This window comes from Bos indicus x Bos taurus, chromosome 4 (genome assembly GCF_003369695.1).
Source record: "Bos indicus x Bos taurus breed Angus x Brahman F1 hybrid chromosome 4, Bos_hybrid_MaternalHap_v2.0, whole genome shotgun sequence".
In the NCBI taxonomy this organism is placed as follows: Eukaryota; Metazoa; Chordata; class Mammalia; order Artiodactyla; family Bovidae; genus Bos; species Bos indicus x Bos taurus.
Window position 1 is genome coordinate 754020 of NC_040079.1, and position 13917 is coordinate 767936.

Consider the following 13917-nt stretch of genomic DNA (forward strand, 5'->3'; position numbering starts at 1 on the left):
TCACTCCTCCCTCCCCTACCCCATCCTCTCACTCCTCCCGCCCCTCCCCCTGCCGCCCCTCCCCCTCCTCCTGCTCCTCCCCCCTCCTCCCCTCCTGATCTCACTCCTCCTCCCTCCCCTCCACCTCCTAATCTCACTCCTCCCCCGCCCTGCTCCTCCCCCCTCCTCCCCTCCTGATCTCACTCCTCCCCCTCCTCCTCCTCCTCTCCTCCCCTCCTGGTCTCACTCCTCCCCCCTCCCCTCCACCTCCTAATCTCACTCCTCCCCCCCCACTTCTGGTCTCACTCCTCCCCACCCCCTCCCCCCTCCTGATCTCACTCCTCCCCCCTCCCCTCCCCCTCCTGATCTCACTCCTCCCCGCCCCCTCCCCCTCCTGGTCTCACTTCTCCCCTGCACACAGAACCGTCCTGCTCAGAATACTGTTACGGCTCTGTGCTGCATGCAGAGACTGCCAGCTGTCCTGGTGTGGTGTCCAGGCCTGTGTGGCCTCACACCAACCCCCCAGCCCCTTCTCTGCCCCGGCTGGAGTTACATCCTTGCCGACGGCATCCCACCCTGGCCGCGCTCTTGCATTTCTGCTCAGCCCCTCTCCGTCCCTCAGAATTCTACGTATCCTTCCAACGTGGCTCGAATACCGCTTTTCTCTGTGCAGTTTCTCCCAGTTCCCCATCCCAGTGAGTCTCTCCTCTCTATTTTCCACAGATGTTTGCTGATAACTTTATTATACAGTCATGACAGTTCAGCTTGGATCCTAGCTGACTGTAAGGGCTCGGGTCAGGCGTCTGGCTGGCCTCTGGAGTGCCTGTCTGCGGTGGAGCAGAGCAGGCCACGTATGTTGTGCGAGTGAAGCCGTGCAGCGTGTGGCTGTTTTGGCTTTTTTCACTCGGCACGATGTTGTGGCTGGTCTGTGGTTCCTCCCTTTTGCTCACTGGGTTGTTGTTATTGCTGAGAACTAACTAATCCACAGGATGGACAGACCTGCTTGGTTCCCCCTCACTCGTTGGGCAGCATCTGAGCTATTTCCGGTTTGTTGTTCAGTCGCTCAGTAGTGTCCAGCTCTTTGCGACCCCGTGGACCGCAGCATGCCTAGCTCCCCTGTCCATCGCCAGCTCCCGGAGCTCACTTTCAGTCGCTCAGTAGTGTCCAGCTCTCTGCGACCCCGTGGACCGCAGCATGCCTAGCTCCCTGCCCATCAGCAGCTCCCGGAGCTCACTTTCAGTCACTCAGTAGTGTCCAGCTCTCTGCGACCCCGTGGACGGCAGCATGCCTAGCTCCCCATCCATCGCCAGCTCCCGGAGCTCGCTTTCAGTCGCTCAGTAGTGTCCAGCTCTCTGCGACCCCGTGGACCGCAGCATGCCTAGCTCCCCATCCATCGCCAGCTCCCGGAGCTCGCTTTCAGTCGCTCAGTAGTGTCCAGCTCTCTGCGACCCCGTGGACCGCAGCATGCCTAGCTCCCCTGTCCATCGCCAGCTCCCGGAGCTCACTTTCAGTCGCTCAGTAGTGTCCAGCTCTCTGCGACCCCGTGGACCGCAGCATGCCTAGCTCCCTGCCCATCAGCAGCTCCCGGAGCTCACTTTCAGTCGCTCAGTAGTGTCCAGCTCTCTGCGACCCCGTGGACCACAGCATGCCTAGCTCCCCCGTCCATCGCCAGCTCCCGGAGCTCACACTCATGTCCGTTGTCAGTGATGCCCTCCAACCACCTCACCCTCTGTCTCCCCCTCTCCTCCCGCCTTCAGTCTTTCCCAGCATCAGGTTCTTTTCCAACAAGTCGGCTCTTCACATCAGGTGACCTAAGTATTGGAGTTTCAGCTTCACCATCAGTCATTCTTTCCAATGAATATTCAGGACTGATTTCCTTTAGGATGGACTGGTTGGATCTCCTTGCTGTCCAAGGGACTCTCAAGAGTCTTCTCCAGCACCACAGTTTGAAAGCATCAATTCTTCTAGGAGTTTTTGGTAGATTCATTGGAATTTTCCATGTGGAAAATTATGTTATCTGGAAATAGGCACAGTTTTGTTTCTTTTTCATGTGTGTGCCTTGTATTTCCTTGACTTGCCCCATTGCCCTGCTGAGAACCTTTAGCTCTGCTGTGATCAGTGCTGAGAGAGGACGTCCTCGCCTCGTTCCTGATCCGAGTGGGAAGGGGTCTAGTTTCTCACCATTAGGTACAATGGCAGCTGAGGGCCTGAGTGGATGGATGTTCAGTATCAAGTGGATGAATATTCATCATAAAAAGGTGCTGAAGTAACTGATTTACTTCGTATTAAACCAGTCTTGCACCCCTTTAATAAACTCCATGCTGTGTAATGGAGTTGCATGTTAATATTGCTGGATCTTGCATGTTAATCTTATCTTATGGATCTTTATATCAATATTCACGAAGGATGTTAGTCTGCAGGTTTCTTTTTTGTGTGGTACAGTGTTTGTCTGCTTTTGATTCAGGTTAATATTAGCTATTGCTGCTGCTGCTGCTAAGTCGCTTTAGTCGTGTCCGACTCTGTGCAACCCCATAGACAGCAGCACACCAGGCTGCCCCGTCCCTGGGATTCTCCAGGCAAGAACACTGGAGTGGGTTGCCATTTCCTTCTCCAATGCATGAAAGTGAAAAGTGAAAAGTGAAAGGGAAGTCGCTCAGTCGTGTCCAACTCCTAGTGACCCCATGGACTGCAGCCCACCAGGTTCCTCCATCCATGGGATTTGCCAGGCAAGAGGACTGGAGTGGGGTGCCATCACCTTCTCCTAATATTAGCTACATAAAGTTAAATGGAAACTTTTTCCTCCTTTTCTATTTACCAGAAGGGATTCTGTAGAATTCATACTGATTCTTCCTTAGATGTTTGGTAGAATTATCCAGGGAAATCATCTGGGTTAGGAGATTTCTTTTGGGAAGGTCTTAAATTAAGAATTCAATTTTTCTAGTAATTATAGGGCTATCAAATGATCTGCTTCATACTGGGTGAGTTGTGGTGGTTTGTGTTTCCAAGGGATGGGTCCGTTTGATCTCAGTTGCTGTGTGTGTGTGGGGGGGGGCGGTCCGTTTGATCTCAGTTGCTCTGTGTGTGGGGGGGGGGCTTGTCTGTTGCCTTGGAGGTCAGCAGGGTCTGTACTGCTGTCCCTGTTTCACTGCTGATGTTCATCGTGACTGCTCTCCCTTTTTCGTTGTCAGTCTTGCTAGAGGTTTGCCAATTTCACTGATCTTTTCAGGGAAGCAGCTTTTGTTTTCACTGACTTCTCTATTTTTATATTGCAGTTTTATTGATACCTTCTCTTTCCTTCTTTGGGTTTATTTTGCTCTCCTTTTTCTAGCTTCTTCATGTGGGGATTTATATGATTGATTTGAGTCTTTTTAATCTAGGTATTTAGTGCTTAAACTTTCCCTCAGTGCAGCTTCAAGCACAGATTTTGGTATGCTGTGTTTCCGTGTTCACTCAGTTCAGTGTATTTTCCCCTTGGATTCTTTTTGACCTGTGGCTTAGTTAGAAGTGTTGTTTAAGTTGCAAGTGTTTGGAGACTTTTCTTGTTATGTTTATGTTTTTGATTTCCAGTTTGACTCCATTGTGACTGGAGAACATACTCTGAATGATTCTGGTTCTTTTCGTCTTGCTGAGTTTTATTTGTGTTCCAGGACATGGTCCGCCTTAGTTGGATGAAGACGCACATGTTTAGGAGGGTAATTGAGATGATGAGAGTTTCTGCTTCTCCTATTTGCAGCTCTGGTGTTCGGTGTGTATACACTTAGAATCGATGTATCTTCTTGGCAAATGTACCCTTTCATCATTATATTATGTCTGGGTCCCTGGTAAGTTTGTTTGTTTTGAAGACTAATTCATGTGCTATTACAATAACTGGTGCTATTTTTCTTTGATTAATGATATATGTTTTTTTATCCTTTTACTTCCACTCAAATATTGGAGTGAGTTTCTTATAAACAGAATATAGTTGGGTCATGCGTTTTTAATCCACTCAGTGTCTATCTTCATTGGTTTGCTTAACCTATTTACTTATATTTAATGTAATTATTGATTTATTAAGACTTAAAGTCCTATTTTTTGTTTTCTATGTGTTCTCTTTTATCTGTATTCTTTTCCTACATTACTTCAGGCTAATAGTCTTTACAAATCCATTTTAATGTATCTGTAGATCTGCCTCTTGTTAACCTTTTTAGTGGCTGGTACAGATAGTACATTATATATACAAAAGTCTCACCGTTTACTGGTGTCATAATTTTACCATTTTGAGTGGGGTATAGAACCCTTACCTCCCTTTATGATTCGTTCCCTTGTTTTTTATAATTATTTTAAATATTTCCTCTGCATATACTGAGGAGCGCATCATAGTGTTGCTTCAACTGTCCAACATACCTTAGAAAGCTCAGAAGAGGGACGCTCATCACAGTTCCTCGTGTCTTTCCTTTCCATGCTTTTCCCCTGGATGCTCCAAGGTTCCTTCTGCCATCACCTTATTCAGGGAAGTTCCTTCAGCAGTACTTTTGGGGCAGGTCTGCTGGTAAAGTCGGCTCTCATTTTCACTTACCTGAGAATGTCTTCTTTGCCCCGTCATTCCTGAACCGCACTTTTGCCAGGCATCTGGATTGGCCGTCTGTCAGGATTCTGGACTGACAGCTTCTTCTTTTAGCTCTTGAAAAATGTCATGTGATTTGACGTGGCCTGCCTGGTTTCGGGGTGAGCCTGGTGGGCTGCCGTCTATGGGGTCACACAGAGTTGGACACGACTGAAGCAACTTAGCAGCAGCAGCGACAGCAGCAGCAGCCTGGTTTCTAATGAGAAATCCTCTGTCATTTGAATTATGTTCCCCTTGTAGCTAAGGCATCGTTTCTCTGACTATGTTCAATATTTTTTTCTTTGCATTCAGGTCTCAGAAGTTTAATTATCAGTGTCTTGGAGGCGATTGGGGCTCATCCTGCCTGGGGTGCTCAGCTTCTGGGCTCTTTTGGTTTATGTTGCTGTTCGGTCACTGAGTCGGGTCCAACTCCCTCCGACCCCATGGACTGCAGCACGCCAGGCTTCCTTGTCCTTCAGTGTCTCCCAGAACTTGCTCAAACTCATGTCCACTGAGTCGGTGATGCCATCCAACCATCTCACCCTCCGTCGTCCCCTTTTCCTTCTGCCTTCAATCTTTCCCAGCAGCAGGGCCTTTTCAAATGACTGGCCCTTTCCATCAGGTGGCCAAGATATTGGAGCTTCAAGTTTATCTCTTGCCAAAACTGAGAAATTTTCAGCCATTATTATTATGTTTTGAGTAGATTTTCAGCCCTGCCTTCTTTCTCCTCTTCTCCCAGGACTCCTACATTACCTTAGTTCTTTCGTTATAGCCCCACAACCAGAGGCTCGGTCCTTGTTTTTCAGACTGTCTTCTCTCTGTTGCTGGCATTGGGTGGTTTTTATTGTCCTCTCTTCCAGGTCCCTGATTCGTCTCTCTGTCCCCTCCATCCTTCAATGAAGGGCGTCCACTGAGCTGTATATTTTGGTTGTTGTATTCTTAGTTACAACATTTTCACTTGGTCCTTTTTATATTCATTTCTTTACTGAGGATTCCCACTTTTCACTTGTTTTGCAGAGTGTTCGTGATTGTTCCCTGAAGCATTTGTATCGTGGCTGTGTTACGTCTTTGTCAGATAAGGCCAACCTCTCAGTGTTGGTGTCTGCGGACTGTCTTTTTTTCAGTTTGACGTTTCCTTGGTTTTGGCGAGAGTGGTTTTCTGTGGAAGCCTGGGCGTTTGGGATTATATTATGAGACTCCGCATTTCATTGAAACTTGTGCAGTAGCTGCCTTTTCCTGGCACTGCTCTGCTGAGGTGGGGTGGGGCCTCTGTTGCTGCCGGTGGAGGTGGAAGCCCAGGTGCCCCCCGGAGCTCTGCGGACCCCTGAGGGCCAGCTCCTGTCCTCACTGCTGCGCAGTGGGGTCGGTGGGAGTCTGAGCCCCCGCTTGGTCTCCACTGGGGCCCGCGGAGCTGTGACCCCCCAGTGGGGAGGAAAGACCCCTCCCCGTCAGCTGCTCTGCCGACACTGGCAGGGGCCCTGGCCGCAGGAGGAGGACGCCCAGGCCCCCTGTGGGCCTCTGTGGTGCTTGGTGGGAGTGGAGCTGTTCTGTCTGCAGCTGCTCAGTGGCTCCTCTCCTGACCCTCTCATGGGAGCGAGGTGGCTTCACTGGGGCCTGGCCGGCACCCGGGCTGCTGGTGACTCAGCTCTAAGCCTGAGATCACAAGCCAGGGAGGCCCCGGGGGCCCAGCACCTGCTTCTTGGCCCCTGGCCGTCTGCTTTCTGTGCTCTCAGCTGCCCATGTGTGCTTTCCAGGGACCGGCTGTGCTGCAGGGGCGAGCGCGGCCCACGTGTCTCATTGTCTTCCAGACGGGGACGGTCTCTCCCGGGGACGCCCAGCCCCCGGAGCTGCGCCTTCCTCTGACTCTCTACCCAAGCACCCCGTTTCTGCCCATGCCAGGACAGCTGAGTGGTCTGGGCTAGGGGTTCAGCGCTCTTCTCTGGCCCATACAGACCCCAAAGTTGGCATGACTCAGGCTGCTGCGCTCTTCAGATAAAAATATTATCAAAGCTCTGTTATTTAAATTTTAACTTCAACTTTTTTCCACCAAAAGTTCTTTCTGTGCTCTTGACTCTTTCTGTTCCTGGTGGACGTCAACGCGGAGACCAGACTTTGGGGAATAAGACCAGGCCTGTTTTCCGGGTCCGAGGTGCTAGATACTACGCTTGTGTTGCAAATGTGCTCTCGCTTGTGGGTCTTCGGGGAACGGGCCAGTGACAGCCACACGAGCACGTTCCATGTGGGGTGCTTTCTCGCCGTGCCTGTCGCGTGGAGCATGCTTGCTGACAGTAAGCGTATGTAATCCTGAAGCAAGGGCGGCTGTGCCTCTGGGGCTGGTCTCCCTGCAGCGACCTCCCCCGAGTTGTCAGGGCAGAAGCTGAGCTGCCCACGGCTGCACTTCCTGCAGCTCCCGCTCAGGATAAGGCCACGGGCTTCTGAGACTTAGAAGTGATCCAGCTGTTTGAATCTTGCCGTTCGTAAATTTTAAAAAATGTTAGGTTTGCATTTGAAAATTACTGAAGTGTGTTCATGAAGGCAGCTTATGTGCGAGACGTTCTTCTAATTCTGCCCAGAATAAGTGTTCTCAGCGAGCTGTGGACCTGCTTGCTCCCCGCTCACACACACACGCAAACAAGCACAGCCGTCCTGTTGCGAAGGTTTTTGGTAATGTGTTTTTGTACAGGGCATAAAAATATATCTCTGTAATTACATGATATTTAGTGATTAGATAATTATGGATAATTGCACGGGGTAGTTCTAAGTGCTAAAGTGTTACCATAAGATCTAAAATGTACAAATTGCATAATAATTATTCTTGGGAGTTATTTGGTAATTCTGAGCATAATTATCATGTGATCTGCAGTGCATGTAATTAATGCATAGGCACATGGATTTTGCCTTCATAACTACTTCGCCCTTGTTATAAAGCTCTTTGTCATAACATTTGAGTATTAAATATAACGTAATTGGCTCCCAGATACAGTACATTAAGCCCCATGATAATTGCTTTCATAGTAACAATAACCCTTATTTCATTTCCAACATGTGGCTCTTAAGCAGGTCAGGGTTGTGAGGAGCAAACAGCCAGGACGTGGCAGCCGCGAGCAGGTGGAGCGGCGCGGAGCACTGGCCACTGGCTCACTGTTGGGTGAGGAGCACCTCCTGTGGCCAGGCCTCCCCAGGCAGAAGGGTCGCGTCTTCCCCGTGAACAGAGTCTGTCTGCTGACCGTGGCGCTCACCTCCTGTCCAGCCCGGCCCCGCCCCGCCTGTGTTGTTCATATAGCAAAGCACCCACCACGTTTCTGGTCTAGGCGGAGGGCTGGGGTTTGATAAGGAGAAGAGCTCATAAGAAACCGCAGAGAGGGGCCTTGGCTGATTGGTGAGATTGCGGGAGAGCACCCCAGCAGTGGCTCGGGGACCGCAGCAGGGCCTCCGGCTCAGCCTCCACACTAACACGGTGCCTGCCACTCTCTCCCCAGGTCTCACGTGGCAGGATGACTCCACCCAGCGTGTGATGGCCCGGGAGCTCGCCAGCCTTCCCCAGACCCACCCGCGCCACCCCGAGGCGTCCAGCCCCGCCAGGTAAAGCGGACCTGTTCGTGTCTCTTCCCTGGCCCATGTCCACCAGCCCTCTCCTTGTTTCATGGAGCGAAGAGCCCCGTCTCTCTGGTGTAGATGCTCCGGAAGTTGGGATGTGGGGAAGGGGAAGATGGGACTCCCCCCACCACAGGGTCCTGGCCCCCGGGGAGGGTGTGAGGGGGACCCTCCCACAAGGGATTGGTCTCAACAACGGACGTGCCCAAGGGTCTATCTCCCTTCCCGGGACCCTTGGAGAGTCTGCGTCTCCAGAGCCTTGGTTAAAAGCAGGAGGGTCAAGAATTCTCATTTCCCAGTAAGAATTTATGCTCAGTTTAGTACAAAAAGCAAATTAAGCCATGGAAGCCGCGTTCGGGCCCCCAGCACAGCAGCCTGTGAGAGCCGGATTGTTCCACCTCGTCGTCTCCGCACACGTGCGGAGGGTGTGGAAGCTTTGCCCACTTGTGCAGGAGGACACCGGCCTGGGGAGGGGAGGGGCGGCCCATGGGCAGCGTGCGGGAGCTGGCTGCCGTCCCCAAGCTGACGGGCGGCTGCTCCTCAAGGTCAGACAGCAGGGAAGGGACCGCCCCTTCGGCTTAACGGGGAAGCCCACCGTCTGCCCGCAGCCTCGGGTAGAGAAATCCCAGTGCAGAAGCATTGGCCTCCTCCTTCCTGCTCAGTCCGTCCAGCAGAGGGGCAGCCAGGCCGCCGGGTCCCGCAGAGTCAACGCGCCAGACGTGAGAGCACGTGCACCGGCGGCCCTCCCCGGCCAGGCTGTGCGCGTCTTGAGGGGAGGTGGGAGCTCTGCCTTGTCATCCTCACTGGTCTGTTGAGCTTCATCAATGAGAACCTGCCTCGGGAGTCTGTTCTGCAAAAATAACACTCAAAAAGCAGTCAGGCTGTCCATTTTCATCTGGGCGGGTTCACACTCTTCGCGCTGGTCTTTGAGCGACACGTGGGCGCTTCACACAGCCCACGGCGCCTTCCTGCTGGCGCCGAGGCTCCTGAGCGGGCTGCACTGTCCCAGGCAACCTCAGACGCCACAGAGGAGGCCACGGCGCGGGGGGTCGGGAGCGCCAGGAGGCAGAGCAGAACAGCTGCCCCGGCTGGACAGGTGCCGAGCGTGGGGAAGGCCAGGTCGCCTCACAGAAAGAGAGTTTCCAGAGAGAATGCCTGAGAAGTCAGACGAGGGCCACACCCAGGTAGCCACGTTCTTACCACTGGTGATGTTGTCATTTAAAACAGTTGCCCGTTTGCTGTGAAAAATAACGTGGCTTTTTAGATTACAAGTGAGATTAAAAGTTTAAAAATACACATGTGAAGAGGTTGGAGTTTTCTATATGAACTTCCTGTGCACGACCTGTGTCCGTATAGAAGTGTTTCTGTATGTTCCTGGGCTGTTTCTCTTCCATATGGAGTCTTCTGTGTGAGGCTGGTAGCTCTTCATGTGCCCCGTTCTGGAGAAGCAGATTTGTGGTCTGTTCCGCCCGTGAACGAGGTGTGGTCGCCAGTGGAACTGGGCTCATAGCCTCCTGGGCTAGACGGATCATGTCTTTCTCGAGGGTGTTGAACCCGAATAAACGAACCGTCTGGCTCTAAAGGCAGAGCCTTGTGCCGGGGGTGGCACTCTGGGATGCTCCCCAATAGCTGCCCCACCATACTCCACCCCAGGAGACGTTGGCCTCCAGCAGGCAACCAGCAGGCGTTGGCCTCAGGCTCGGCGGGTTGGGGTAGACTCACCCCCAGCTGGCAGGCAGGGCTGGCAGCACAGCCACCTTTCTGCCAAGGCCACAGCCACTCGGACCCCCACTCTGCCTCTTCAAGCCCTCCCTCCCTAGACCCAGCCATTCTCCGCCGTGAGCTTGCGGTTCTCCTGGTCCTGCGGTGTCTCTGCAAGTGGCTCCCTTACTGGAGATGCTGCGCGTCCCGTCGGGCATCTGCTGGTGACTCAGCAGCCAGCACGGGAATCCTGGCCGCCCAGGCTCTCCCTCGGTGTTTGTCAGGAAACATACACGCGGAATGATGCACATGGATATGCATGGAATAATGTTCCTTCTTTTCGAAAACCTCCTGCTAAATTTTCTTCAGTGTTGAATTGTCTGCTGCCCAGTATATATTTTAAACGATCTTTCTGTGTGGTTAAATCCCGTACCACTCCCACTGTCTTCTCAGATCATTGGTGAAATATGCTCACAGGTCTCACTGTGTGAATTTGGAGCCTTCACATTTCTGCAGAGCACTCTCATCCTTTCCACAGGGATTCCCAGTTGTGTTGACTTCGTGTGATCACAGTGCTGTGTTATCACTTAAAACTTGCTCATTGCACGCGTGGTTATTACACTTTGCCATCCACGTCTATCTTTACCCTTTAACACAGTTTATAAAAAGAGTTATCTCCTGGATTTTCCTCTTTCTACTATCATTAGACGTATTTACTGTTTTGTTTTTTTTTAATGAAGCTCTTGAGCTGAAAGTTTTGTCCTTATCTTTTCATCACTTGCGGCTGTGCGTTCGCCTGCGAGCGTGGTTCTGGCGTCGTCCTGCGATGTCGACAGGCCCGTTTGCCTGTGTTCTCGATTATCTGCCACTGTAGCTGTGCACCCTGTGGGAGCAGTAAGTGCAGGCTCGCATTTCGTCCTACTCATGTCTTCTTTAGACTTTAAATTACTGTCTACTTTTACTGCATTTTCATCAGAGAATGTGACATGTTCAGCTTTTTCTTTTTAGAAATTTGGGATTTCTTTGTGGCCTAGTTTATACCACATGTTTATTAATTTTCAGTGGATACTTAAAAACCTTGTATCCACTATTAAAGAGCACATTTTTATAGATGGTTAGACATAAAATTTATAACTATGTATAAATTACTCAGAGTCAAATTCTTTATTTATATTTTGATTTATTGAAATGTCTCAGGCAAAAGCCTTATTTCCATTTGTATTTTGCTTCACACGCGTGGGGGTCTGGCACCCAGCCCAGCTCCCGGCATCTCCTCCTCACTGTGGGCGTCACACCTGCTGTGGTTAGATGGAGCCTTGCCGTCTTTATTGCTCTTTGTCTTGACCCCACTTTTCTACGATTGGTATTGCTGTGCCTGTGTCCTCTGGGTTCTGCTGCCTCACTCACCCTCTGAAAGCCTGCCCTTTGGATGCTCTGACTGGCAGGTGGCTTTTACAAACAGTGTCACGTGGCATTTTGGAGCCCCTGGGCATCTCCGTGAGACCCCTGACTCCTCTGCCCTTCTTCCCCCATGACCGTGACTCTGCTTCCACCACCTCTGGCGTTTGTAGCCGAGCCTCTCACTTTACACTCAGTCTGCGGCCGTCGTCCCTAGGCTCTCCAGGGAGGTTTTGAAGTGACAGGTCTGAGCCCCACCTCCATCCCGGCCCGGCCCTGGCAGCTGGCATGGACCGTGCCCGGGGGGCGTCCAGCCCAGAGCTGTTGACTAAAGAAGGAAGGAGCAGGTGAAAGACCTCGTGGCACTTGGTGACTACAGGAGTCATCTCAGTGACCAGAATCCTGCCGGCTCTTCGTTCCTCAGAGGACGTGACTGAGCTGTGAGCTCTGCTTCCGTGAAAAATAAAATGGTTAGAAATAACCATTTCCAAAAGTAAATGATGGTTAGATGGGTTAGGCTTGTGGACAAAGGGAGTGAGAGCCAGGCTGTGGCGTGCTCTTTGCAACGATTCTACTTATAATTCGGAGTCTTTCCTGTAGCAAACTGGGGGACACCGTAAAGCAGCCTGTGTTATTGGAGCCTGAAGGTCAGTGCAGGGGGTGGGAAAGTGACCAGTGGAGATGACACGCTTGGTCTTCCGAGGTAGAGAACGGACGCTTACGAAGCTTTGATCTGCTTCAAGAGAATGACAGGGCAGAAGTCAGGCTGCAAGCTAATTCCTGCGACGTCTCAGCGTGGTGACGGCTGTGCCCGTCGCTGTTACTTGTTAGAGTGTCGCAAACAGTCCTCCAGCACAGACCCCCGGGAAGATGAATAAGACCATTTAAAGGCACATTTGTGAGGCGGTTCTATTTGCATTGATCAGCAATTAGTGAGAGAAATAGACAAAGGACCAGAAACGTAAACTGACGTCAGTTAAATCACGCTGACAACACGGAGCATGAAATCTCATCCATTAAAAAGTGGTCAGGTAAGCGATAGCCATGATTTGAGACGCAAAGAACCGTGTGGCTCCTGATCGTTTACATCCTATTAAGTCTGAGCCAATGTAACTTGAAAAGGCTTCAGAAATAACAACAGGACAGTTTTGTTAATTGTGATAATTAAGCTCAAATGTGGAGATTTTCTGTAGGTCCTAGTTCGTATGAAATACACGTGGGTATCGAGCCCCTCACATCAGTGGCCTGTTCTTAAGAACCAGACTTTCCCTGTGAAAACAGTGGCCAGGAGCCTGTTCTCCGTGACCCCAAGTGGGAAGTCACACCCATCTGCACCCTGTGCACTGCTAGAGTGTCAGTCGCTCAGTCTGTGTGTGACTCTTGCAAGCCTATGGACTATAGCCCACCAGGCCCCTCTGTCCATGGGACTTCCAAGGCAAGAAGACTGCAGTGGGGAGCCATCCCTTTCCCCAGGGGATCTTCCCGACCCAGGGATGGAACCCAGGTCTCCTGCACTTCAGGCAGATTCTGTATCATCTCAGACACCAGGGAACATTCCTTGACTGTGTCTAAACCACAGTAAAGACCCACATGTAGGTAACAGATGTTTGTTACCATGTGTAGGTAACAGTCATGCTTGGAGTAAAGTACTTAAAACATTGTTCCCTGGTCACTGAAAGTGGATATGGTTGTTAGTAACACAGCCTTACCCAACACCTGCAAAACACACAGACACACACACATGGCTACATACATGTACACACTTATGAACACAGACACACACGCAGATACACACACACAGAGTTACACAGATACACACACTTAGATACACATTTGGGAACACAGATACACACACACAGACACACACACAGACACATAGACACAAAGGCACACACACTTAGGTACACATTTGGGAACACAGATACACACACACACACAGACACACACACACACACAGACACATAGACACACAGGCACACACACTTAGATACATACACACACCTAGGAACACAGACACACAGATACACACACACCTAGACACCCACACGAGACGCGCTCATAGAAGCAGCTCGGCTCTGCCCGCGGCTTCCAGGCACAACCAGAGCTGGCGTCGTCGTGAGACCCAGCGACGTGCCAGGCCTCGCCCTCTCACCTGGATGACGGCCAGATCCCTCCTCTTCAGGTTGCTGTCTGAGAAGACACCAGGCCGGGGGGCAGGGGGCTGGGCCCTCGAGCCCAGCGAGATCCTGCCCGGGTGCCCAGGGAGCTCCCCTCGGTCGGGCCTGAGCTGTGCAGGCTCTGGTCCCGGGGAGTTCGGAGAAGGGGCGGTGGTGATGACAGGCTCCAGAGCCCTGACCCTCGGGGCTCCGGGGCTGGCGCGGGTCTCCCACAGGAGACCCAGGCAGCGGGCAGTCTCTTCTGCACACAGGCTGCAGGCCGCCTTCTGGCTGCAGAGCGAGGCCAGCCCTGCTCTCAGCTCCGGGCGCACAGAGGCAGCCCGTTCTCTGTCCCTCGCCGTGTCCACGGCCTTCCCGCATGACGGCCGCCCACCGCGCCTGGCTGGGAGCGCCGCAGGCCCATTTCTGCCCACCCTTTCCTGCAGGTATCACGACTTTTACCATACTTGATGCATTTGTAAGTAAACATGAAAATCCAGCTGTTCC

At 51.8% G+C, this 13917-nt stretch overlaps 1 protein-coding gene across 1 annotated transcript in view; it reads left to right on the forward strand.

The window, feature by feature from the left end:
* The window catches only part of PTPRN2 (protein tyrosine phosphatase, receptor type N2), a 598332-nt gene that overhangs the window by 187460 nt on the left and 396955 nt on the right, over nt 1-13917 (forward strand). The window contains exon 4 of the mRNA XM_027538454.1: nt 8041-8143. Within this exon, the coding sequence (XP_027394255.1) occupies nt 8041-8143 (103 nt within the window). The remainder of the gene's footprint in view (nt 1-8040; nt 8144-13917) is intronic.